The 25,712-nt window shown below is 36.4% G+C and overlaps 3 protein-coding genes across 4 annotated transcripts; 2 read left to right on the top strand and 1 right to left on the bottom strand.

Moving 5' to 3' along the window:
* Positions 1 to 6,437: 6,437 nt before the first annotated feature.
* Positions 6,438 to 10,575, bottom strand: LOC137746083 (uncharacterized). The gene is made up of 3 exons (XM_068486144.1): positions 10,228 to 10,575; positions 7,593 to 8,135; positions 6,438 to 6,928 (listed from the first exon to the last, which is right to left on the bottom strand). The coding sequence occupies exons 1-3, from the start codon at positions 10,495 to 10,497 to the stop codon at positions 6,710 to 6,712; spliced, it is 1,032 nt and encodes a 343-aa protein (XP_068342245.1). The 5' UTR covers positions 10,498 to 10,575; the 3' UTR covers positions 6,438 to 6,709.
* A 788-nt stretch (positions 10,576 to 11,363) lies between these two features.
* LOC137745140 (probable ADP-ribosylation factor GTPase-activating protein AGD14) lies at positions 11,364 to 20,387 on the top strand. 2 transcript variants are annotated; one of them, XM_068485029.1, is made up of 13 exons: positions 11,364 to 11,703; positions 11,802 to 11,863; positions 14,604 to 14,691; positions 14,769 to 14,830; positions 14,914 to 15,010; positions 15,665 to 16,111; positions 16,598 to 17,275; positions 17,593 to 17,721; positions 17,790 to 17,906; positions 18,009 to 18,095; positions 19,105 to 19,162; positions 19,360 to 19,405; positions 20,102 to 20,387. In XM_068485029.1, exons 1-13 carry the CDS (start codon positions 11,608 to 11,610, stop codon positions 20,154 to 20,156), a joined length of 2,022 nt encoding a protein of 673 aa, XP_068341130.1. In that variant the 5' UTR covers positions 11,364 to 11,607; the 3' UTR covers positions 20,157 to 20,387. The 2 variants fall into 2 exon arrangements, with proteins under 2 accessions (XP_068341130.1, XP_068341129.1); XM_068485028.1 differs by having other exon boundaries at positions 11,366 to 11,703; positions 19,030 to 19,162.
* Positions 20,388 to 21,158: 771 nt separating this feature from the next.
* Positions 21,159 to 24,469, top strand: LOC137745996 (F-box protein SKIP24). The gene is made up of 5 exons (XM_068486038.1): positions 21,159 to 21,541; positions 21,627 to 21,800; positions 22,532 to 22,694; positions 23,081 to 23,213; positions 24,069 to 24,469. Exons 1-5 carry the CDS (start codon positions 21,312 to 21,314, stop codon positions 24,092 to 24,094), a joined length of 726 nt encoding a protein of 241 aa, XP_068342139.1. The 5' UTR covers positions 21,159 to 21,311; the 3' UTR covers positions 24,095 to 24,469.
* Positions 24,470 to 25,712: the final 1,243 nt, after the last annotated feature.

Below are 25,712 nucleotides of genomic sequence, written 5' to 3' on the forward strand. Positions count from 1 at the left end.
ACCTTAGGTCTGCGCTACAACTCCCAAGCACGAATATCGAGACGTCACAAACGATCCTCACCTACCACGAAGTCCAAAAGTGGACGGAAGATGGTCAATTTTGCCCACAAAGCCGGCGGGTGCTTAAAGCTTCCCAGCGTTGATGGTGGCATCGGCCGTTGCTTTGCCGATTCGCTAGAAAATTGAAAAGAGTGGCCGGACATGGTTTTGACGCGTTGGATTTCGTGGCTTCGCCCCGCCACATGTGGTGGTTTATAAAGGTGGTTCTTGGTTGGGTTTCGTAGAGGGGAATGAGAGCTTCAAGATGGTGGTGGTGGCGTCAAAAAACTCCATCAGAGTTGCCCGGAATCGGCCTTAGAAAATGGAAGGTCGCGAAGGTGGTTTTGGATTGTGCACGGGAAGGAGAAGCTGGGAGCTTCTCTCCCTTTCTCTGATTGCCTGCTGCCCTCTTTTTTTTTACCTCCCATTCTGATTGGTCACTCACTCTATCTAATTGGTCCTTTTTACTAGCAGAAATCTGATTGGGCTACTTTCCCACAAGGTGGGAATTCAAATAATTTATAACTAAACTTTAAATAACCATTTTCAAACGTCCATAACTATACTGTTATAATCCAGACTAGCAAATGGTTTTCGCCTATGCGTTCGTACCAACGAGTATTACGAGGATATGCTAAAAAAATAAGTCTCACATCTCTCAAACCGCTGATCAACGGAAGTCAAAGTCTTTGCCTCTAGGGCATTTTCGTAAATTCACACTTTTAAAATTAATAAAAACGTAAAATTAGGGACGGGTTGTCACATAATACGTTACATGTTATTATAGTGACACTTAAAAAAAAATTATTCACTTATATAATAACATGTAAAAGACCACTTTGTATTTTGAGCAAGTTAAAAATTTCTCATTAACAAAATCTTAAATGTTTTGGCCAGGAGAGGCCTACCAACATAATGACAAAGTTTTAGGTGAGCTCTTTAGTGTTGAGGTCCACTATAATTAATTAGAAAACTTCATTATAATTCTTCGAAAATATTACTTTTTTTTTTTTTAACAAACAATATTTCTACACTAAGAGGGAGGGAGTGATCTCAGCCTCACAATAGATTAGTAATAATGTGGTTCAAACTCATATTTAGCGAGAATCAAACTTTAAACCTCTCACTTATTTTTAAATTAATAACTTAATAGTAATCAACTTAATACTACGGTCTAATGGTATTCCACTTCTTTTGTAAGTAAGAGGTCTTAGGTTCGATTTTCGCCAAAGGTGAATCTGAACCGCATAAATGCTAGCTCATTGTGAGATTTAGCCACTCCCCCATCCCCTAGTATAGATAATATCGTTTAGTATTAAAAAAAAAAAAAAAAAAAAAAACTTCATAGCAATGATAGGTAGACTTAATTTGCAAAATAAATAATGTGTCATCTATAAAAAATAAGCACGTTAATCAACACTTAAAAATAATTCAATTGTCAGCTTTCATGTTTTTTAGTTTACAAAATTTAGTCTTCCGTAGCATTACTCATAACTTAAATAAGATTAAAAATTAAATTTAATCCCTTAACCTCATGTTTTATTTGTTTTTATGAGGAATATCATCACTCAGTACTACGGTTTGGTAGTATTTCTCTTCGCTTGTAAGTGAGAGGTCTTAGGTTCGAATCTCGTGGATGACGAATTCGATACCAAATTAGGTTATCAATTGCGTGGCTTAGCCGAACTTCTCATCTGCTTAATGTAAAAATATCGATGTACTGAAAAAAAGTAAGGTCTATCGTATGCATTGACTTCTTTGTTTTGATTTCATAAGGGTTACAAAACTGAAAAGTTAAACATCAAAACGAAATTTTCTGTCAATGACATGCTTTGCAATTAGGAGTCATGAAAGGAGAAAACGGTGAAGCCATATGCACTATGCGATATCTTTTCTCCTCCTAGTTGTCTCTTAATTTTTAACATCGTAGAGTAAGCTTTGTGTATCTATATATAATAATATGATTGCGTCTGAAATATGTTTCTTTATGTTTTGACTTTTTGTTTATGTATTGATGAATCTATATTTTTGTACCTATGCTTTTATATCCATACTTCCTACCTATGCTCTCATACCGATATTTTTGTATTGATAGTTCCATACCTATGCTTCCATTAGGATACTTCCATGTAGATACTTGCATACATATGCTTCCATTATGATGCTTCCGTACTTATGCCGTCATATCGATACTTCTGTACCTATGCTTCATATAGGTACTTCCGTACTTATGCCTCTATATCGATACTTTCGTGTAAATACTTGGAAGAAAGTTGAGATTCTAGCATAAAACCAATTGGTAATATGAGGAGTAACCCAACTTCTTATAAGCCCATGCAAGGCCCCTCCTTCTATCAATGTGGTATTCATTGTGGTGAATTTTCAAGCCTAACACGTAGACAACACAACAGGGTGACGTGGAACTCGTTTGCCGTTTGGCTTCACACTTGAGACAATCTGCTCTGATATCATGAAGAAAGTTGAGGTTCTACCATAAAACCAATTAGGGGTGGGTTCACAAAACTGAAAACTGAACCGAACTGAAGCCGAAAAAAACCGAACAAAAAAAAGTTGAATTGAAACTGCCAAACCAAACCAAATATAGCCAATTCGGTTTCAGTTTTTGAGGTCCGGAAACCAAACCAGACCAAAAAAAAAAAATTCATATATAAATACTCAAAAACATGTTGGCACCAGGGTTTGAACCCTTGACCTCCAAGTTAGGGATAGTTGCTTCTAGCCAACTTAATTGTAGGCTTTTTGTTACTATAATTGTACCAGTAATTATTTATAGGTTTCTAATATTTAATGCTTTATAAAATTTCTTAAGTTTACAAACCCTAGCCATCACTCACTCCCATTTCAGTTTTCACCTTTTCTCAAACACACTCTCTCCCCTCCGCTGCTTCCTCTCTACCTTTGCTTCCTCAGTCTTTCTCTCTCTATCTCCTTCCTCTTTTCCTCCAAATCACTCTCTCTGTGAATTTCGACGGTAGCAAAGAGGAGAGCCAAACCACAGTGGCAGTGAGGTAGTCCAGGGGCACAATATGGGACTAATGGGCAGTTGACGGCGGACGAGGTTAGTCTTAGTTGGCAATGCCATTGACAATGCATGCCATAGAAAATAAATCACCTTGGGCACTGTCTACATCTTCGAGAGGTTTGGGACTAAAAATAAACCCCTAAGGTAAAAATCTCTGCTGGCTGCTATTTAGTTCTATTGGGCTTATTTTCATGGAAAAATCAAAGAACTAACACATGCATGTGTTTTCTCTGCGAGAGCTATTAGATCCATAACAAGAAAGACGCACCGACACCCAATAATGTCAGATCCATGGTCGATCGTCCCAGTTCGTATTTATTTGATGCAGAAGTTTCTGCATCTTTAGTACTCAATCGATGCAGATTTATTCCAGATTAAAAAAAAAAAAAAGATTTATGAAAAAAACTGAAAAAAAACCAAAAAAAAAATGAGCCGAACCGAAATTTAGTTTCGGTTTTGTTTTGGCAAAAAACCAAACCGTTTCGAACCGAAACCAACCCTAAAACCAATTGGCAATATGAGGAGTAACACTAACTTTTTATAAGCTCATGCAAGGTCCCTCCTCCGATCAATGTGAGATTCATTCTCAACAACTTGCGTACCTATGCTTCTATGATGAAACTTATTCACTTTGACTTTTTTATATGTGCTTTGAATGATGATTTCGAGTTTATGTCTTTACATTTTTTTTTTTTTTTAATTTGTAACTAATATTTTTTGGTATGTTTTATCATTCAAGTACATTTATTAGACGGCTAAATAGCCAAAATGGTCTCTGAGATATATATAACACATCACTTTGGTCCCTGAGATTGAAAATCAATAGAAATGGTCCCTAAGATTGTCCACCATCCATCATTTTGGTCATTCCATTAAAAACTCTTTGGGAAATTTTCAATGTTTCGTAACTCAATCGTTTCTTAACCAAGTTCGACCTATAATATATCAAAATGAAGATAGGAAAGTGTAGAACAAGATTATACCTATTTGGAAGCCCAATGGTTGCCGGAGATAACTGGAAAATAGCCTCAAAGTTGATTAGTTAGCGGAAAAACTGGAAAACTCGCTGGAAACTAGGTAAACTTTAAACGTTCATAACTTCTTCAATACTCAACGAAATTGAGTGATTCAAAAACAAAAATCATACTTCTTGACGACACAAAGAGAATGATACCTTTTTTGATAGATAAATCGCCTTAGTTTGGCCGAAAAATGGCTAACTCGAAAATGGTTAGCCATTTTCAAGCCATTTTTCGGCCAAGCTACGGTGAATTAGCCATCATGAAATGTACCATTCTCTTTACCTCGTCGAGAAGTATGATTTTTATTTTTGAATCACTCGATTTTGTTGAGTATTGAAGAAGTTATGAATGTTTAAAATTTACCCAGTTTTCGACGAGTTTTCCAGTTGTTCCACGGACCAGTCAACTTTGAGGCTATTTTTCGGCCATATTCGGCAACTATTGGGCTTACAAATGTATAATCTTATTCTACACTTTCCTATCTTCATTTTGATATATTATGGGTTGAATTTGGTTAAGAAACGATTGAGTTACGAATATTTGAAAATTGCCCAAAGAGTTTTTAACGGAATGACCAAACTAATGGATGGTGGACAATCTTAGGGACCATTTCTATTGATTTTCAATTTCAGGGACCAAAGTGATGTGTTATGCATATCTCAGGGACCATTTTGGCTATTTAGCCTTTATTAGACCTATCCCAACTCTTAGAGTAAAACTCAAGTTTTAGGTTTTAAACCTACCAAAACTTGTGCCAACCCTAAAGCTAAATATGAGTTTTAATCAAAAACTCATTTTTGAGGCAAATTTAAGTCAGAATCCCCCCATGGATTAGTGGGTTGGCCCACCATATATGTGTATTTTGTATTAGTTTTATATTTATGAATTCATTGAATCCAACGATTAAGATCTAATATGATCAAATCTAATGGTTAAAAAAAAAAAAAAAAAATTCTAACAGTCAAAATTTAAATCCAACAGCTAAACTAATTAAAAAAAAATCTTTCATGTGTTTCATGGTATTGGTTTAGTGATTTTTCAATCTTTATCGAAATCTAAGTATTTTTAGGTTAAAATGTTCATAAAATTATTATTCTTGGATATCTTGTTCTGGGCTTCTTTATAGGTTAAATTAGGATAGTCTACATAATTTTTTTTTAAAAGTTATTCTAAGAAAAAAAAGTTGGAGCAAGAAAACTGTTTCTGAGTTACAAATTTTAGGTTTTAACCTAAGTGTTGGAGATGATCTTAAAGGATAACGTCAAACATAAATTAACGGCTAAATTTGTGGAGCATTTGAGGGCATAAAGGGTCACTCCGCTCTGCATAGTTCATCAACTCACTACTTATCAACATTAATATTGTCTCAAACTTAATCACTTGTGCACTTCATGTGAGATTTTCTACTAAAAAAATCTTGACGCAATTAGTAGTATAACCATTCAATATAAACTACATTTGATTTGGCCAGGTTTTTTATTTGAAATTTTACATTCTCCAACATATTATGGGTAATTAGCAAGAATGATTACTTTTTGATATGTCGTCGTTATTGAAAAATGATCATTCCTGCTATTATATGTTATTAGTGATCAATTTCAATGTTTTCGAGGATGATTGTGGGTTCAGTCTAATACGGTTCGATTTTTAGCTAAAACCAAAAACCAAACCAAAGTTACTATTCAATTTGGTTTGGTACATTTTATACAATTTTAAATGGTAAGCTGAAGTGATTCAGTTTGGTTTGGTTTATGAATGTATGCCCATAATGTTTTTTTGTGAAATTTTGTTACTAAGTTTGAAACTAAGATTAGGGCTTTTTCAAGGATCATACTTGGTTCAATTAGGGAGGAAGTTCCTTTGGTTATAGAAGAAAGTTCGGAAGGTTTTGGAACTTGGAAGAGCTCTCTCTACTTGTTTGCTTTTAGAATGAATACATTGATCATTTTTCTTTGCAATTGAGGTTGTTGATAGAATATGATTAATTTATATGATCTCGTATATGTACAACTACCTTCTTACTTTCCCCATTTTCCTATTATTAGTCTACCAATGCAAGCTTTTTCTAAATTCCATATTAAAAGAAGATCAAGTTTTATAAAATTAAAAAAAAAAATGAACTGAAAAAAAAAAAACAAACCGAAAATACCAAAAGATATCGGTTTAGTTTGAGATTTGCAAAAAACCGAACCGAATAAACCCGAACCCACCAATATCGGCGTGTCGAAGTGTTGGACACTCCGACGCTTTAGGGTTTTGGAGTGTTCGTGCAACTTAGCATAAAGCAACTGGTCAGGAAAAGCTCCAACAGTATGAACTTAAAACAAAAAAAGGAACAGAACTCCAAATGATACTTTGATAATCTGGTAGGAACTTAACATTCAAGGACGTCCAAATCAGTACACAAAAGTTATACTGCGCTCGCATTCAAAACACACAAATATATGATATCGGTATGTGATGGTTCGCTCAGTAGAAAAGAAAATCGACAGTAATATGCCACCAGAAACCGCCACGCCCACCAAAAATTACTACCCTACTGATTGGAGTACAAATGAAGTCACTATTTCTGTTGCAAAACTGAACTAGACTCAATACGTGGTCTTTAAGCTGACTCGGTTCCCTTCTCGGCGGTTTCACTTGCATCCTGTTCCTCAGATGGAGGTACTTCCTGCTCTACCTTGGCAGGCCCTGGACCAGCCGATACCTTTACCATTGACGGACGCAAAAGCCTGTCACCAAGCTTAAACCCCTTGCGAAATTCATCGATTATAACACCTTCTTCGTATTCTGAAGAGTCCTCACGCATAATTGCTTCATGCAACTGTTCAAGAAATTGAAAGTTTTAAGGTTAGAAATTGCATAAATTATTTGTCTTTATAAATTTAAAGACTGCATACTGAGTGTGATGTCAAACAATCACAAGACGTAACCCTTTAGTAACTTTAACATTGAGTGTTCATCCTACTAATGCAAAATAGGTCACATATAGTTTTCACTCTCATGAACTCACCAAATTGGCTCGATTCAATCAAGATTTGGTCAGACTTAAAACCGTACCCAGGTCTTCACCAAACCTGAACAAAATCGACTAACTACTTGATAATAATCATCAAGTAACTGATTGAATTTCGAGCCAACTTGGTATCTTACCTGCATAAAGCCAACCATAACACACAAGTCATGTTGTTAACCAACAAAACGGGACAATTCCACTCATGAACTTATTGATCGCCAAGCTGTAGTGTTTGCCAGGAAGAATTATATGCCTTACTGTAATTGGTGCATCCCTCCCGTCAAGGGATAAAAAGTGGGTTTATGGTTATTGAGAATCCAATTCAATTGTCTTTCTCTTGTACAATTACTTTTAACTAAAGTGAATTCTTTATTATAGACTGAGCAAACATAGAAAAATGTTCAACGCTGAATGTCAGAAAATGCTAATAAGTGTTTCACCTATGCATACCATAAAAGGTTGAATGACATACCAATGGATCAAAGGGCTTCCCCACCGTCTCAACAGGAACAACACCAAGAGAGTTTAAAATCTCTCCGAACTGTTTATAAATGCTCTGATAGCTATTGTTGATCTTCTCCTCTCCCTCTGTCTCCACCTTAATCTGGGTTTTAGCCCTCTCAAAATTATCCACTACAGGCAACAAACTCTCCACAACTTCCCCCTGAGCATTTGTTACGAGAGAAATGCGTTCCCTTTCTGTCCTTTTCCGGAAATTGTCAAAATCTGCACTTATTCTCAGAATACGAACCCTCTCTGCTGACAGTTCTTCGGACAAAGAAGCCACTTTCATTTCAAGTCCTATTTTCTCATCTTCAAAAGATTTTAGGAAAGATTCTATTTCAGAAACTTTTGATTCATCATTACTGGCTAAAGCTTCTTTGTATTGTTGGAGTGACGCTGTGATGGCTGAAACAGATTTTTCCTCAGCATCACTTTCACCATCATCACTCGTACCACTTTCTTCACCGTCACTGGTACTATCTTCCACAGGAATTGCACCATCCAAAGAGTCCTGTTCCATAAATCTATTAGAAAAAGAAAGAAACTGAAAACAAATATGTCTTGAGATTTTTGGTGTGGATCATAAAGAAGTCATAATTATATAAGAATTGCAGTACTTGATGCACATATAATCTTTCGTCTTTTACACTCTGTAAGTAATCTGCCAGGAACCTCAGGATGAATACTTCTTCTTTTAAAAGACATACATTATACATATATACATACATATACCTCAGGATGAATGCTTCTTCTTTTAAAAGAAATACATACATACATACATACATACATACAGAGAGAGAGAGAGAGAGAGAGAGAGAGAGAGAGAGAGAGAGAGAGAGAGAGAAAGTAGCCACTCACCACTCAACAAGTTAAATGTTTTTTGAGATGTCAATCAAAATGAGATGGCAGCAGAATCTTCGTGTTAACACGACTCACTAACCATAGAGAATCACAGCCCTCATCATAATCCTAGGATCATGTGGATGACGAGCTATGATGCCCAAGAATACATGGAAAAATTACGTGAAAAAAAGAAAGTAAATTCCTTTTAGTCTTCAAAGTTCATGAGTAGAAGGCCTCGTTTGGTACACATGATTGGATTGGATTGGATTGGAATGGAATAGATAAGACACCATTTTAAAGGTATGTTGAAAGAAGAAATGAAAAAAGTGACCAACTTAGAGGTAGGAGAAGGATTGCTCAATAAGAAAAGTTATACATTCCAATCCTCCCCAAAATGAGAGGATTAGATGGGGGAAGTTTTCTTCATGTCTAATCCTCTCTAATCCCCTCACACTGAAAAATCATTCTCATCTACGGTCAATATGCCTTGAATTTAGAGGGTTATCCCTTCCAATCCAATCCTTTCTACCAAACGAGAAGAGTCCAAGTTGACTGTGCAATCTTACAAACTGATTTGAAACATGAAAAACATCACTGAAAAGAGTCTCCATGTGAATTACGAATTGAAGTAAGGAAAGCATCACCCAATAGGCCCTGAAAAATTGAGTATGAACTGTTCTAGGATTGACTCTGTGCTTGAATGCTAACTAATACTTTTCCCACTAGACCAAAAAAAAGTGATAATTTTCCAACTAGTTCTATATACTTCTATACGTTTCTTATCATAAAAATCCAGGTCCAAAATAGCCTTGTGACACATGGAATGCCTTGCGCTATGTGTTTGTTGTTACAAACATTGATTCTATTTTACGTTAATATTAAAACACTTATCAAACTACTCACTAAACAAAGAGAAGCACTGTTTTGGTGCTGCCCGGCAAACTATAATAAAAAGCACCATAATTTCGAGCTAAAATAACACGATAAGAAGACCTGATCAACACTCTCCCCAAACTATTACACAAATACACAAATGTGGACAGAAAAGGGATCCTGGCCTCCGCTTTGGAGTAAATCAAGATAAGAGGTAAGTGAGGTGGGTTAGCATTAGTTACATCAATGGCTCGATTCCATTCCGTTACAAACATCAGAAATCCTAGTGTAATTTGTTCAAACACATTAGCCTTTTAGTTGCAGAATGCAGACATTATCCAATTAATTTAGGATGGTGGTATTCGTACACCTATTTTTACCTCTCACATATCCTTGTTACTTTTGGCAATTGATCTTCTTCTGTTCACCTGATCCGACGGCCAATAATTAAGAGATGTGTGAGAAGTAAAAATGGATGTGTGGAAAACACTACCCTTAATTTATCATGAATAAAGCCAAGCCTTCTCCTTTCATCAGTTGTTCATAAAACATGGGAATTGATTTCTGCACACCGTCTTCCTCCTTCCCTTCATTCTCTTTTGATTTATTCAATCCAACAGTGCGCGAAAATCACTTTCTAAAACATTATCCAATTGGTCCATAAATAAATATAATAACCAAACCTTATCTCACATGAATTTTAAAACGTTATTGAGCTCGGTTTTGCTCCATAAATAAATGAAATCTAATGTTAGTTTGCTTTTTGCTTTTTCGACTTTGCTAATAAACCAATTTCTCAATCCATAAGTCAAAACGATTCTGAAATTTAACAAAAAGAAATATTCTAAAAGTTTCAGGAACAAATAAATAAAATAAGTAAACAATACCTCGACTTCTTCGGCCTCCTGAACCTCCTCCTCCACCGTCCCAGCCGTCTCGGCCTCACCTTGTGAGGCCAAAGGCGCGAACTTGACGAGCCGGAGGGACGGCAAGTGAGAGAACCGGAGGGAGCTTATAGTGAGATAAGGCGTGCTACTGCTGCTGGTTTGACTTCGCCGAAACGAAACGTACGACGGTTTTCTAGAGTTGGGCGATGCAGCGGAGGGCGGCGGTGCAATTGGCGCCGAGAAAGGTGAAGTTCGGAGGACATTGGCCATTGGAGAGGTTGCGAGAGGGGGAGAGGGATAAGGGGTGGCGATATTGAAAGGGGGAGTGGAAAGGATGCTTGAGTGAGAGTGGGTGAAGGGTAATGAAAAAGTTCGAATTCGATTTCTAACCGTCCGATGGGTTTTTGGTTGGCTGATCCTACGCCTTGTATCTTTGGTATTTTGTTGGCAGATGAAGCACCTGGACTCTCCTGGATTCGGTTTCTAGTCTCTTTTCTTCTTTTTCTTAATCATTTCTCTAGTTTCTCTCGTACTTTTTTACTTTCAAATGGTAATTTATAAGGTGTTTTAAAGAAATATTTTCGGTATTATTTATTTTTAACTAAAAATTATATTTTTATTTTTTTTGATATTATTTACTGTATTTTTATTTATTTATTTAATTAAAATTAAAGTTTTTTTTGAACTTTTTGTTAGTTTTCTTTAATTTTAAATTTTACGTATTTACTTAATACTACGATACATTGACATTTTCCTTGGTAAGTAAGAAGTTTTATGTTTGATTTTTATTAAATACAAATTTGAACCATATTACTATTAGCTTATTGGGAGTTTAAGCTCATTCCCTCACCCTTACTAAAAGTAATATTTTTGTTAAAAAAAAAACTTACTTGTATAAGAATTTATATAAAGACTTCATGCTTAAAAACTGCACTGAATGATTTTCAATTTTATAGACTATTTGTGATAAAAATAACTTATAAGATTCATTTATGCGTATATAAAATTTTGACCAAACTTATTTTCAAATTGTATATCGATCGATTTTTAATTTTCAAGACCACCTTAATATGTCGGCCAAATTCAGGAAATAAAATCCAAAAAATATGATTTAATAAAGGAAAGGCAGAGAGCGCTTTTGCTGTCCAATTGTCGTCGAAGCAGTTGATTCAGATTCGGGAGTGTCGTTCCCCTCTCTCCCAAATTCAAAACCCCAACTGAACCAACCCTAAAGCCTCCTCCTTCCTTCTAGTTCTAGAGAGAGAAAGAAGAGAGGGAGGAGAGAGAGAGGAGGGAGGAGGGTAGTGCATTTCCAAAATCCACCCTCCGATTCCGTTCTTCCTTTTCTTCTGGTTCTAGGGTTTTGATTTTGTTTCAGAAATGGGAAGTAGAAAAGAGGAAGAGCGAAACGAGAAGATCATTCGGGGCCTCATGAAGCTCCCTCCTAATCGGCGATGTATCAACTGTAATGGCCTGGTACTCACCTTTCTCTAGTTTTCTCGGAAATTTTCGTTTCCGTTTCGATTCTCGTAGCTGGAGGATTTTGTTTAATGCAATTTGGTTTGTATATGCAGGGTCCTCAGTACGTCTGCACGAATTTTTGGACTTTCGTTTGCATGACTTGCAGTGGCATACAGTGAGTTTCTTCATAATCATTGGATCCAGTTTCTTGTTTGTAGTGCATAATGTTTGCCTCCTAGTAAACGTATTCATCCTTCAAATTTTGCGGTCTTGAGATTGCATGCCGGAGTTAGTTTCTGCGTGGAAATAGAAAACCGAAAAGTTTCTTAATTTGCTATGTTTGCCTGAGGCCCTTTTGGTTATAGTATCTAAAATTTGCAACTACTTTACTGAGCTCAAATTATTAGTTAGAAATTTGAGTGGATATCAAAGAACTTCTCTGCTTGCTGCCATCTGTGCAACAATCCCACTAAAATGGATATTGAAGATTGAGGAAAAATATGGGATATTTATTGATTGTATATGTGTACAAGTTTAGTCGACTACAAAAGTTTCAATTTTTAGACCCATAGACAGAGAGTGGAAGGGAAATTATTGCAAGATAGGATTTTCGGTGTTTATAAATCATAATGATCTGGTCAACTGTGTAATGTTTGCAACCCGTTCTGGTTACTGTGCTTCTTGTTGCAAATCGATGTATAAACTTCATTATCAGCCTCTGCAATTATACATTTCATTTATTTCCTTTTTAAGTGTGTAGAACAAGTTTTACAGTTTTGTAAATGAGGAGAAGTTTTGATGAAAAAACAAGGAAAGTTTTAGGCTACTTATTGAGAAAGAAAGCAATGACCTCTTGAAAGTTTAGCTTATCCTACAAGTAAAAAGAAATTCAACTCTGGGAGATGATTTACAGTGTTTAAATAAGGAAGACATCCGTAAGACCAACTTAGCACTCTAATTATAGAACATCTTATACCAACTTAATACTTGTCCATTTAAATATTGTTCTCATCAAGATCACTTTAGGAAACTTTTTGGCATCAAGTTCCATGCCTAATATGACATCCATAAACTAAACCCGATGTCATTTAAACAGTTATCTCTCTTTCTTGCTCTCCATCCTCTTTTATTGCTGAACATACACAAGACTGTTCTCTTTGGAATGTATTGAAAATAACCGAATGACTGAAGGTCTATGCTCGCAACAAAAATACAATTAATTGTTTATAAAGTGGGCCAAGTTCTTTTTTTGGGGGTTACCTTAACTATAGGAGATGCATGGTACTCATGCAAGTGCCAAAGTTGTCCGTCTGCCTCCATTATAATCACTTTGGGCTTGGGAATGTGCTGGATTGTTGAGTTCCCTCTTAGGCCATTCACTAAGTGCTTTTGGGCTGTCTAAATGTTCTATAATAAGGATGCTGGCCCAACTAAACAAGTGTCAAGGATTTTGTACTTAGGTTTAAATCATGCTTTCAGTGGATTTGGTGTGAAAACGTACCATTACCCACACGAAATTTAGTTTTTTTTTTAAGCTCTTACCTAGCCAAAACATAGCAAACTTCAAAGCCCTTTTAGTATTTAAGAGTAAACTAGGTTTCTTAGGTTGAATTCTTTTGGTTAGTTGCATAGAATATGTGATAGGTTCTAAACCGTCCGATATCATAACCGAGCAGGGATTTTTTAATTTTTCTTTTATCAGTGTCTTTCAGCTATGCATGTTGGGTGAAGATTGCCTCTTCATTTCACTTTTTCTGTTGTAAACTTCTTTTGAAGATAAAAGTATTGAAAGTCCTTTTAGAGATGGATCAACTATAAATTACCTAAGGTGGCATTGTGCACAGGCCAGCTGTGTGCTTCATTATGAAATCATGATTGTTAAATTGCCGTACTTTTAATTCAGAATTATTGCTCTTTAGATCAAGCTTTTGAATGGAAATATATTTATGTATGCCCGGATGATTAATTCTTAGAGTTTGACAGTTATCACTACCCTTTTTCCAACCTTCAGTACCGTTCATGGTAAAGTGAGTCTTTGAACCTTGAGCACATTGACGCCTAAAGTTCTGTTTGGATGCAGGATTTAGGCTAAATGATGCAGGCCAAGGACCAAGGGTGTTTTGTAGTTATAATGCATGTGTCTAGCTTTAAATTTGTAGCTTATGGAATTCCTAGGTTAATGACATTTTATGAAACCATTTAGTTTTTTAGGAGTTATTTTGTAAGCCTTTATTTTTTTTATGTCTTTTCATATTATTCACTTTAAGTTGTAATCCTATAAATACTTGTATATGTAAACAAGAAGGGAAAAGGTTGTTTGAATTATCGTATTGATATTTTAGTTGTTAAGTCGTTTTATGTGCCCTTCTCTTGTTTAAGAGTTTTCAGATTTGTTCTTTCTTGTGTCTACGTCGTAGGCTGGTACTAGAACCAAAGTTTTTAGGGTTTTTAGGTCTCTCCTCATACTACGAGATAGTGGACCCTACCTATCCGTTGTATCTTTTATTTTATTTCGTTTCTATCCGCTGCGCCCTGCATCACTAAATTAGTTAGAAATGCACTACAAAACATTAGATAAAGGGATTGAAAATGCAATACATGAGCATTACAAAGCCACTATACAAAGGATTTTCAAATTACTCCTTTGAAGTAGTCATTTATAAATCCCTCTCAGCGCAGTGCATCTAGCCATTTCAAATCCATCTATCTAAGGTTTTGTAGCGCATTTCTTATTTATGTAGCCTAAATGCATCATCCATACACAACATAAATGTAGTTTCCTTCAAGTAAGCACCGTGTGTCCACTTGTATTTTAATGATGCGGGACTTTCCCTGTTTGGCATGTTGTACTTATGCTCTGTCCACTTTTCATTTCTTTTCCCAAATCGAATCATACATATTATTTTGTGATATAGTCGGGAATTTACTCATCGTGTGAAGTCAGTATCCATGTCCAAATTTACTTCACAAGAAGTTGAAGCCCTCCAAAATGGTGGTAACCAGGTACATGCTGAATTCTCATTTTCTTTGGAAGAAAATGTTTGCTTGTTTTTATTCTAATGGGCATTCACTCTTATCAGCGTGCAAGGGAAATTTATTTGAAGGATTGGGACCTTCAAAGGCAACGATTGCCAGACAGCAAGTAATAGTTATATGATTTATTGCTACAGTGTTCAGCATGTGCATTTGTGGGGTGTACACTTATGTTATGTTTTCTTCTTGCAGTAAGGCTGATAAAATCCGTGAGTTCATAAGAAGTGTATACGTAGATAAGAAATATACTGGAGGAAGGACCTCTGAAAAGCCTCCAAGAGACATGCAGGTAATAGTATGGATTAAAATAGTGATATGGGCAGATATATTGATAGTTTGGATTTGCACAAATATCAGTGGTAACATTGATATTTCTGAAAATGAAGAAGTCAGATTTTTTTGGGAACTATTATTGGCACTCCAATAAACTAATTGTGCACTCCTCACAAGAGTATTTTTCTTTGTAAGTATAGAAAGTTTGGAGTGCACAATTAGATGTTTGGAGTGCTAATAACAATTTCCACATAAGAGTATTTCATTGTGTATCCGTGCTAAATTGAGGTACATAATTGAGAGAGTGAAAATGCATTGGGAGGGCCCATGATATTATTTACTTATGCTTCTATTTCACTGAACTAAGAAAATATTTATTTGTAATACTGCAGAAAAAATTGACTATAACCAAAAAGCATTTTCGTAATTGTCCAGTTAATTTGCTTCTTGGGGCATAACAGCGGCCTCCTCCTGTTCTTATTTGGTTCCATTGAAGAAATTACAAAACAACTAATTGTTTTTCTCTTTAAGATTCAGATACATCATGCACATCATCAAAAGAACAGAATGAATTGGCTGTAACTGTATACACCAATAATCTCCTATTGTTACACTTTGACTTATTTTGTTCTGCAAAGATTATGGGCCTAATTTGTGCTATTCCTTGCAGACCCATAGAATCCGTGAAGATGAGATGAGACGTGCTAGTTCTTATCATTCCTATTCTCAAAGTCCACCTTATGACTCTCAGTATGAAGATAGACGGTATGGAAAACAAGCTGCTGCACTTACTAGGAAGCCTGGTTCTGATCGAGGTCGATATGAAGGAAAGATGTCGAGTTTTGTTTACAGTGCCGGCCGTTTAAGTGAGCAAATGTATGAAGACAGGTTTGCAAATGAGGGCTCTGGTTCAAGAGCTTCAGATTTCTCTGTGTCAAGTGGAGGTGATGTGTCTAGATCTGGAGTACAGTCTCCTAATTTTCAGAAGGACACTGGATCCAGCAGCCCCACTTTTGTGCCTTCATGGGATAATCTAAATGAAGTAAGACACCAAGCAAAAGATACACATCCAGAGGCAATTGTCAAGAGAGATGCAGCAGGGATATCCTGTCCGCAGGTCGTTTTCTTGTAGACTTGGTTATACCATTAAAAAAGATTAGCCGTATCCAAGGTTCCTATTAAAACTACAGCTGTGTACCTTTTAATATTCCCATAGGACGGACACACTACCCTATTTGTTTGTGTATGTATATATATACATATATATATATTTTAATGTTATATATATTCCTGTAGCATTGAATTTAACTGGTTTTGGGACGTACAGGGGAAACTTTAAGATTTTGGATCGTAAGTTCATGTAATCAATGATTTGGGTCATGTTTTCTTTGGATAGGCATTTTTCACTCAATTAGTTAAGTGGAGTCATTTCCCCATTTTATTAGTGCTATGTTAATTGGTGTGCGTACCTTCATGTTCTGCTTTTGTCCGTATGTATATGTGCATTATCCTATCTAATTAACTTCATTTCTATTTGATAATCATATTATGCTGCCCCTAGTTTTTCCATCACCTGACATCAGTTGCTTGTTTGCTTGTTCAGAGAACTGCATCCTTAGGAAATTTTGTCTCAGCGGATAGCTATTCCATGTCTCCCAAGTCATTTAATTCAGGCAGTTTAACAAATGCTGTCGAACCTGAACAAGCTACTGGAATCCTCCCGGATAAATCCACCTCTTTAACGGGATCATCTCATCTTGGCAGTAGTGATAGCTTGGATCTTTTCAAGGCCCCAGTTAAACCAGAAGTCTCTTCTGCAGCCTTTTCCATTGATTTGTTCCAGTTACCAGCAGCATCTTCATCTCCATCCGTAGATTTGTTTCAACCGTCTTTATCATCTTCCAACTCATGTATGAATATGGACCAGCCTCAAGTTTTCCGACCTTCCTTGGAGTTATTTGCTGACTTTCCTCAGCAGCAGTCAACTCCAACCTTGGATAAACAAGTAGCTGAGGCTGCCCCTAAAAATGAAGGATGGGCAACGTTTGATACACCTCAGCCCTCAGCTTCCTTTCCATCCACCGAAAATATGACCCTTGAAAATATAGCTTCCAATGGTGGAGGTTCTATTGGAAATTTTGAAGCATTCTCGTCATCAAACACAAGCATGCAATGGCCATCATTTGAGTACTCTAGTAGTCATAGACCTTTTTCAGATGTTTCTAGTCCATGGAGTGATAGTTTGCACAATGTCACAGATCCCAATACTGGAAGCACACAGGTAAGCATCTTATGATCAAACTACCCCTGCACCAATTCATTATTTGGCTTTTCAGAAGGATGGTTTTTAATGGGTGGTTGGTTTCATAACTTCTAAGGCTGAGCTCCATGGAGAATGTCGACCTGATTTCTTTCAAAGTTATTTTCTTTCTTTTGGTGGATAAACTTGTCTAAAAGATCATGATGGCATACTATGTGCTTAACACCCCCTTGAATTTTTTTAATTTTTTTATTATAATGAATATAAAGTTTCCTTAACATAGTGGCATGCCTTAATATGAAGGAATGTAATCAGGTTGATATGTTATTTTTGAGTAGTCATGGAATGCTTTTGAAGATTCTATTGGACACCTTCCATCGGAGGTGGCTGAAAAGGGCAGTGAGCCAGGAGCAACTGACAAGCTTTTATCAGCTGGTGACCGTGATTTTGGGTTAAGAATCTCCGAGGTTTCTGCGTCAACCTTATATTTCTCTCAAATTATTTATTTTCTTCCACTGATGGAATTCGCTTGCAGGAATCTAGTAAAGATGGGATTCAGGGAGCTGTTTCTCGAGGTGAACCCCATGATCCAAGTCTGCCACTACATGCTGTGTTGGGGCAATCATATACTCCACAAGTGCTTCCTCAAATGGTTTTTACTCTTCTATTTCCTTCAGCATCTTTCCTGTGATTTGTTTAATGGAATCTGCTTAGTTGTATCCTAATCTCTTTTGTCCCACTCCTAAAATTACAGGGAGAAATTAAGTCACATGCCACCGACCACAAATCAAATAACCCATTTGATCTTCCTTATGATACAGATCTGGATCAGAACAGTATGGTATGTTTTTGTTAGTTATTGCATCAGGATTGCCATTTTTCCTTTGTTCTTATAGTGAAATTGTGTTTCTATTATAGTGCATTGTTCCCTATTTCTATTTTTCTATTAGCTTTATGTGAGTGTTTGTGCGTTTGCATGAGAATTTTGAATGTGGAAGCTGATTAAGGGCATGCGTGGAGTGATGCTATTATTTGTTTACCATATCTGTCAACTGTCAGAGAAAACCGAGTCAAGGATAACCATAGCATGATGCTTGGTTGCTGGCGGAAATGAAGTGTACTTCCTGTAAAAGTTGTGAATTGATAACTAAAGTCAATATTTGACATCAAAACTGTATTTTCTGTGAAAGAAGAGTTCTATTAGTGTAATAAATGCTGCAGACTACATATGCCTCTTAAGATCCAGTCTCTGAAAATTAAATATGATACCATTCTAGTTAGTTGACCGCGTTCAGTTTTATTTAGACTAATTCATGGCTTAAAAGTGTGGCGGGATAAGACACTTGTTGCATGTTTTATTCTCCCAGTAATGTAATGTAATTTAAATCTTATGGGCAAGTCACACTGGAAGTGGTGTGATTGATAGACTGGAATAAGTTGGTACCAATCAGCCATTTAGTACTACGGTCTAGTGGTATTCCTTCTCACATGTAAGTGAGGTCTTAGGTTCGATTCTCGCCAAAGGCAATTTGAACCACATTATTACTAGCCCATTGAGAGGCTAAGCCCACCCCCCCTCCCTCTTATTGTAGATACTATCGTTTGTTCAAAAAAAAAAAAAAAAAAAAGGTTGGTACTAATCAGTGTCTACCATATTATTCTTAGACTGTATCATGTTTCAATTAAATTAAAGAAGGATTTGGAATGGAGTTTTCTAGCAGACGTATACAATTCTTAGATTTCTCGGTTCTAATTTTGTCTTGTGTCTCTTTCAGTTTTTGGACATGAACTCCTTACAAGCCTCTCTCCCAAATGATCATTTGCAATCCTCTTTCTTTGATGAATCTCAGGCATGGTTTCCGCAAAATCCAGTGTCTGGGATGCCGTATATTCCAGCTGCAGCAGAAGGTAAGCTTTTCAGTGCCAGCAAAGCTACATTCCTTTCTCCTTTGTTTTGTTCCTGCAACTATTGCCAACCAGGGTTGCATATTTTTTAATCCAACGGCTGTTGGATGCATCATATTGGTTGCCACAGAAAACTGCAGGACCATTGAAATATTAACAATCTTATCTTTTTCATTCGTTTCAATTTTGATTTGATGTAGGTGGCTTGACGTATGCGCCAGGGCAGGCACATAGTTCTCAGATTCCGTAAGTTTATGTTCTACTCTCTATTTTTTAGCCTCTCCATTATCTTTTAAGACAGGTTTTGCAGACCCATGATATTCTCATTTTTGTATGGTTATGAACTTCATATGGTTAGAGGATCACCAAACTATCACCAATGCCGGATAATAATAAGGTTGACATCGTGTAATAACTAGGTGAGGAAGGACGAATGATGTTGATGGAAGTGGGCCTCTAACACGCGAGAAACTTAGGTAGGGCTGCCTACTACTACTAGGGCAGCTCACAGTGTGCTTTTGTGAGAGGTCCATTATGGGCTATGGATGATGTGGTCAGAGTGTTCCTACAGAATTCTTCTCCTCTTACAGAGGTATCTGATTGAGTCGCGAGGGAATGCGCAAACGAAAATCATTTCTGATTCATCTTTACATATAACCAGTTCCGACAGGTTTAAGGAACATGTTCGAACGAGGTTGTGAGTTAATTAAAACACCATTCTTTGAAATGTATTGGATGAAAATCCGATGTAAGCGTGTCAGGTGATGTATCTACTTCGAGTCACTACTTAGAGATTGCCTTAGCGGATAGGTTGAATGTCCAGACTACAGTACGACGATACTAGATAGAGTTTAGAAACTCAAATTGGCCGGCGTTGAGGAAGTGCTTGATGCTTGACATTGTCGCCGTCTTGGATTAATGTGAAGTTGCTTGTTTTTGCAGGAACGTCCCTACACAGGAACCTGTCGCGTCTATCGGAGGAAATCCTTTTGCATAGGATCATAGAGGCCAGAATAGTCTCTGGAATCATTCAGTTGGTAGTGTAACTTCGTCATTGAATCCGTACGCCGTCGTTTTATTCAGTAGGACGGACAATTCTCATGGTATTTATTTGTTGAAATAAAAGTTTGCCATGAATAAATATTTTTCGGCCTGTTTGATATCACCGTTTCGAATTCCAGTATGTGTTTGTATTGACAGGTACAATGTGCTTATATTTCTCTCTGTATTTCTTTTACGTGTTCTTTATTTTTCTTTTCAGTACAATTCGTTTACGTGGTCATGTGCGTTGTTTCTGTTTAATTTATTCTCATGCAAGAATCATGTGTATTTCTACGGCCGAACGAAAACCAAATGACTGCATAAATTAAACATTACTCCAAAAATCAAGAAGTGTTAAAAGTGTAATAGAAGAAAGAACATCAAAATTCAAATGGATCAATTATTCCATGAATTAATATGTAAATGAAAGATAAGATTATTTTTAAAATGATTGAAAGCGTTTTAAAATGATTGAAAGTGCTTTTGATGAAAATATTATTGAAACTAATCTTTAATAAAAATACAAGTAAATCATGAAAAAACACTTGATGTGCAGCACATAATTAGTGTTTTTTGTAATAAACACTTCAAGTACTTTTGAAATCTAAAAATATATGTTTTCTAAAATTGCTTTCAGTTATTTTCAAAACTCTCAAATGGTAGTGCTTTTAAAACAAGTGAAAGCACTTTTGGAGACATTTTTTTGAACCAACTCTTGGTAGAAACGCAAGTGAAATCTCGAAAAGTATTTGACTTTTGGAATTCAAAAATATTTTCTCTAAAATATTATATGCTGCTTCCAAAAAACATTTATATGCTTCTAAAACCCAAAATTATTTTTTCTGAAAGCGCATATGGTCATTTTAAAAATACTTCTACCCGATTAAAGTGAATAAGATTCCTACTTAATTAAATAAAACATTCCCTTTTTCTATATTTTCCAACAGTGTGTCAACGGTGTAGGAGGACCGATTGACAAAATAGTTAAATAAATCATGATCAAGTGAGTCGGTTGGGGAGGTTTGATAACAGTCGGCGGGGAACTGAAAATAAACACCACCGTGGACGACGGCTTGTTCAGCTACGCAACCACCAGAGACCGTTAAGTTCAATGTCAGCTCTCCCGGATGAGTTGTGGAGGCGAATTCTAGAAATCGGCGTTCAAAGCGGCAGTTTCAGCTACAAGGACCTCTGCCGTATATCAATCTCCTCTGCGCGCCTCCGCCGCTTATCCGACGAAGACTCCCTATGGTCCCACCTCCTCTCCTCCGATTTACCTACTTCTTCTTCCTCGATTACCTCCCCAAATCCATCAACCTCTAAATCCCTCTACAAAATCAGGTAAAGATTTAATTTGTTGTTTTTTAAATTCAGCTACTTGAAAATGTAAATTTGAAAATTGTGTGTTTTTGTTTTCATTTTTTAGGTTTGAGAGAGAGAGGGATAAGAAAATGGCGGCGCATCGGAGGGCGGTTTTGAGGAAGGAGAGTCAGGTTGTAGAACGGTCTATGAAGCTCCGAGAGATGGAGGCTCGATTGGCCGAAGAGACTCAGAAAATGCAAGCAGCACTTACCGAGCTCTCAAATTTGAGCAGGATTAGGTAATTAGTTTACTGTTTTTTCTTTTTCTTTTGATAATCTGTGAATTAATTTGAGTTTGATAGAGAATTAGAAATACATGTATGTGTACAGAAACTTTGAAATCTGTTTGGTTTTTCGGAAACTTTCATATGGTTAATTTGTTTTCATGATTTGTATTATCCCAAAAATTGATGCATAAAAAGTTAATTGTAATCTCATTAGATCTGCATACTACATTTTGAAAACTAGTACTTAGCAAGAGTTGTAGCTATTATACCAATTCAGAGAGCATGGAACACGTCGATTATCGTTTACATATTCAGAGCCTGTGCGCATTCGGAGAACAAAGGAGTACCCGTACCATCACCATGAGACCATTGATTTCAATTCTTGCCCTCCCCTAGTGGAGAACAAAGGAGTACCGTGATACGGTTAGGGAGCTTGGTCAATAACAACTTGAGGTGAGAGCTTGTAGCTCTAGTGATAGAGTATTGGAATTCAATTCTTGCGCTCCCCTACTCAAGCCTCCAGCCTCTGTTATACCGAAAAGAATAAAAAGGAACAGCACAAGAGGCTGAGAGTCATATCATGCTCCCGAACCTTTGTCCATGGAAACACACCATTACTTTTTTTTTTTTTAATGCAGTTTTATAATTTTATTTCTGGAACTTTTTTTTTCTTTTCCCTTTTTTATCATTTTTTACGAGTATGTTTATGTCAGTATGTTTTATTGCCCGATTGCTTGTTTCAGGCAAGCTTCAGTTGCATTGAATGTGTGGCAGCCAGAGATCATCCGGGGTAGACAAAAACAAATAGTGGAGCAATGTGTAGTACCTGTTGAGTCTCGGTTCCATTCCCTTGAAATGGAGCTCAAGCTCTGCAAGCAGCACATTTTAGGGTTAGAAAAAGCCCATGTAAGTCCGATAATGTTGCTTCACCTCGAAACTGTGGTAATAAATTGTTGTATTCAATTACAATCTCATGAGGCAAAATGTTAGATCGTGGGAAATTTTTAGAGTATTCTTAAGTGTTTCACATATTGACACACTCATAAAACTGTTACTTTCATAGTCAATCCGTTCGAATAAGTTATCTCATTCAAACCTTAAGAACTAACTAATGAAATTATTGATACCTCAATAACTTAGCTATTTTATCAGGCTCTTATACAAAGTATGTGGAATGTAAATGTGTAAAATTTAATAAGGTGCCGTCTTATAATCATGCCATATTGCCTCTTGTGTTTTTTTCAAGGATTATAGAAGTATATTTTTTATGTTTTTAACTTTTCTCGCTTCAGAAAGATGAGAAACGAAGGCTTGCTTTGGTGGAAGAAGAGCTGCAGTCAATGAGATATCACCCTTTAAGAAATCACGAGCAAATCAATTGCAGGGACATTGAATATAACGTCAAGAGAAAAAAGTTAAAAAGATGTAAGGGTCAAAGTTTTGCTTTTGGCTGCTTCAAATCTCTTTGCTTGCCGTCAGCCTTTTAAGCTTCTTTTTAGTTTTTGAAACATATGATTCTTCATATCTTGGCCCTTTAAGCTTCATTTTGATAAAGGCATGATTGACTACAAACTAAGCATATCGTAGAGGGTCTTTACTCCCAAGGTGCATTGGCCGTCAAATTTAGTTTTTAGGACTTTGGATGTTTTTACCAGGCATTTGTGATGTTATCTTTTGCTTTCATACATATCCACTTGGCTAGATTTCCACAATATAGTAAATTTATTCTTTATGTTGCCCATTTCATTCATTTCGATCTAATGTTTATCGTTTTCTGCTTCTGTTATTGATGATAACCAGTATCTGAGGATTAGGATTTATCTTATGAGTATATGAAATCAAATGTTCTGAGTACTTGTGGAGTTGTGCCAATGGCCTTCAGGATTAAAATTTGTAATTTTCCTTGGTCACGGCATTACCAAAATAATATAACTGCATATAAAACGATCGAGTGCACAGTGCTTGTAGGGTACTAGAATTTGCGATAAAAACAATGTCTGAATTGTTGCATTCTTTCTTGTTCCTGGGTGGTAATTTTGTTGTCTGCATAGAACTTTTGCTTTGAAATGCTATGGAAGTCGGATACCCTTGTTTAGGTCGATTAATTATCTTGTATGTGTAGTATTATCTGAATCTTTGTCGTCGTGTTTAAGTACTTAGTTTCCAAATCAGACCTTCTCAAGGACGTCTGAACCTATATTGGACACTTTCCAACATAAGCTGTGTCATTGTGTGCACGTTCTGATCGAAAGCAAAATACTAACACCCGACGTTGTTCAGGTCATGGTCAGGGGAGAAAACCTTAGATGCGGGGAGGTTTCTTTCATCAACAACACCACAGCATGTCAACTGGCATCAGGGACGCCAGATTTCTTTCGATGACTCCGTAGCGTGCTGCTTGGCAGGCGACTGAACCAGTTGGCAGTTGGCAATAATATTGCAATTGGTTCATGGCTAAGTCATCTCGATTCGTATTCAAACAAGTTACCTGTGATCACTGTTCTAAAAAGCAGCCTGGGCGGTGCTCAGGCGCTAGGCGGCGGTTGGGCGTCCCATTCAGGTCTTGGGCGTTTTGATGAAGCCTCTAGGCGGTTAAAGATTTGGTGATAATTTTTTTGTAAAATAATTTTGGACCTTCTTATAAAATAACTTTGAATACATATTTCATTTTTTGTACTTAATCAACTGTAGCCATTTATTTATATGTTTTTATTGTTGTATGATATATTTAGGGAACTGTTATTGGCACTCTAAAATCTCATTTTACACTCTGTGTATTCTTTCTAATTATAGAAAGTTTAGAGTGCGAAATTAGATTAATGCCAATAACAATTCCCTAAATTTAAATAAAACTAAAAACCCTCTTAAGATCCTAGGCGCTAGACACCTACTCACCGTCCGACTAGTGTCTAATATTTTTTAGAACCTTGCATATGATTCTACGACCCCTTTATGTGTAATCGGATGACCAACACCAGAAAATTCATGCTAAAACTTAGAGCATGTTTAGAAGTGTTTGTATTTTTAATAGTTAAAAGCGCTTTCAAATCATCAAAAATGTTTCTGACTATATTTGACATAAAAGGTTAAAAATGTGCTCCAAAGAGCACTTGAAGTGCTTTTTCAGAAAGCACTTGTACTTTTATTTAAAAGTTTTATAGTGCTTCTAATAGAAGAGATGTTACTAGAAACATTTAAGATCATAAGTAATTTTAAAGAAGCATTTCCAAACGGGCTTAAGCTACTTTATGGTGATAATCATGCTAATAATGTTATCATTCCTAACATACCAAGCGTTTCTAACCCACAAGAAATGAAAACGTGAGTAAGTCTCACGTTGAAATTAGTTTAGGATTTAGGGTTTAGATGTATTAAGAAATCATTCTTAAGGACTTCATTTAATAGTCTCGTGTGTTTTTTCATATACAGAGCAAAAGATAATCAGCCACCGAATTATATGTTAACCAAAAGTAGGACCATAGGAGGTTCACGAGGAGAGAAATAAAGGGTAGGAGGAGAGTGTGAAGTTGCCATTTCTGGTGATCTGCATGTGCATGGCACGTGACGATGCATAAGAGAGAGAAAATACAAAGTTTAGATAGAGATCATCTCCAAATCTCATTCGCCCAATCATCAGGCAATCTGAACCACTTAATTGAATCTGACGGTCCTTATCAACTCATTACGTTGACTCACCTCACATAAACTAAGAACTTTGAGCTCTCTTTCACACAAATCAAGAGGTCAATTTTTTTGTCCTTAGACTCCGAACAGTAAGGTCCGTACAGAATCGAAATGCCTATATAGATATTTGATCGACTTCCTGGTTTCTACAGATTTGACTATATTAAAGTTAGTTAATGAAAAGGGCAGATGACTCGGCGGGGTAGATGAACAGTAAGTGTGCAAATACTTCCTTCCCTT

The sequence above is a fragment of the Pyrus communis genome, chromosome 9, assembly GCF_963583255.1.
Source record: "Pyrus communis chromosome 9, drPyrComm1.1, whole genome shotgun sequence".
Classification (NCBI taxonomy): Eukaryota; Viridiplantae; Streptophyta; class Magnoliopsida; order Rosales; family Rosaceae; genus Pyrus; species Pyrus communis.

Excerpts from the sequence above, each read along its gene's own strand:
- LOC137746083 (XM_068486144.1), bottom strand. The coding sequence starts at position 10,497 with ATGGCCAATGTCCTCCGAACTTCACCTTTCTCGGCGCCAATTGCACCG. Across the intron at positions 8,136-10,227 it reads AGGAGGCCGAAGAAGTCGAG|GACTCTTTGGATGGTGCAAT; the intron begins GTATTGTTTACT and ends TTTATGGAACAG. Across the intron at positions 6,929-7,592 it reads GGAAGCCCTTTGATCCATTG|TTGCATGAAGCAATTATGCG; the intron begins GTATGTCATTCA and ends TTTCTTGAACAG.
- LOC137745140 (XM_068485028.1), top strand. The coding sequence starts at position 11,608 with ATGGGAAGTAGAAAAGAGGAAGAGCGAAACGAGAAGATCATTCGGGGC. Across the intron at positions 11,864-14,603 it reads ATGACTTGCAGTGGCATACA|TCGGGAATTTACTCATCGTG; the intron begins GTGAGTTTCTTC and ends TTTGTGATATAG. Across the intron at positions 17,907-18,008 it reads CACAAGTGCTTCCTCAAATG|GGAGAAATTAAGTCACATGC; the intron begins GTTTTTACTCTT and ends CTAAAATTACAG.
- LOC137745996 (XM_068486038.1), top strand. The coding sequence starts at position 21,312 with ATGTCAGCTCTCCCGGATGAGTTGTGGAGGCGAATTCTAGAAATCGGC. Across the intron at positions 21,542-21,626 it reads AAATCCCTCTACAAAATCAG|GTTTGAGAGAGAGAGGGATA; the intron begins GTAAAGATTTAA and ends TTCATTTTTTAG. Across the intron at positions 23,214-24,068 it reads GAGAAAAAAGTTAAAAAGAT|GTCATGGTCAGGGGAGAAAA; the intron begins GTAAGGGTCAAA and ends GACGTTGTTCAG.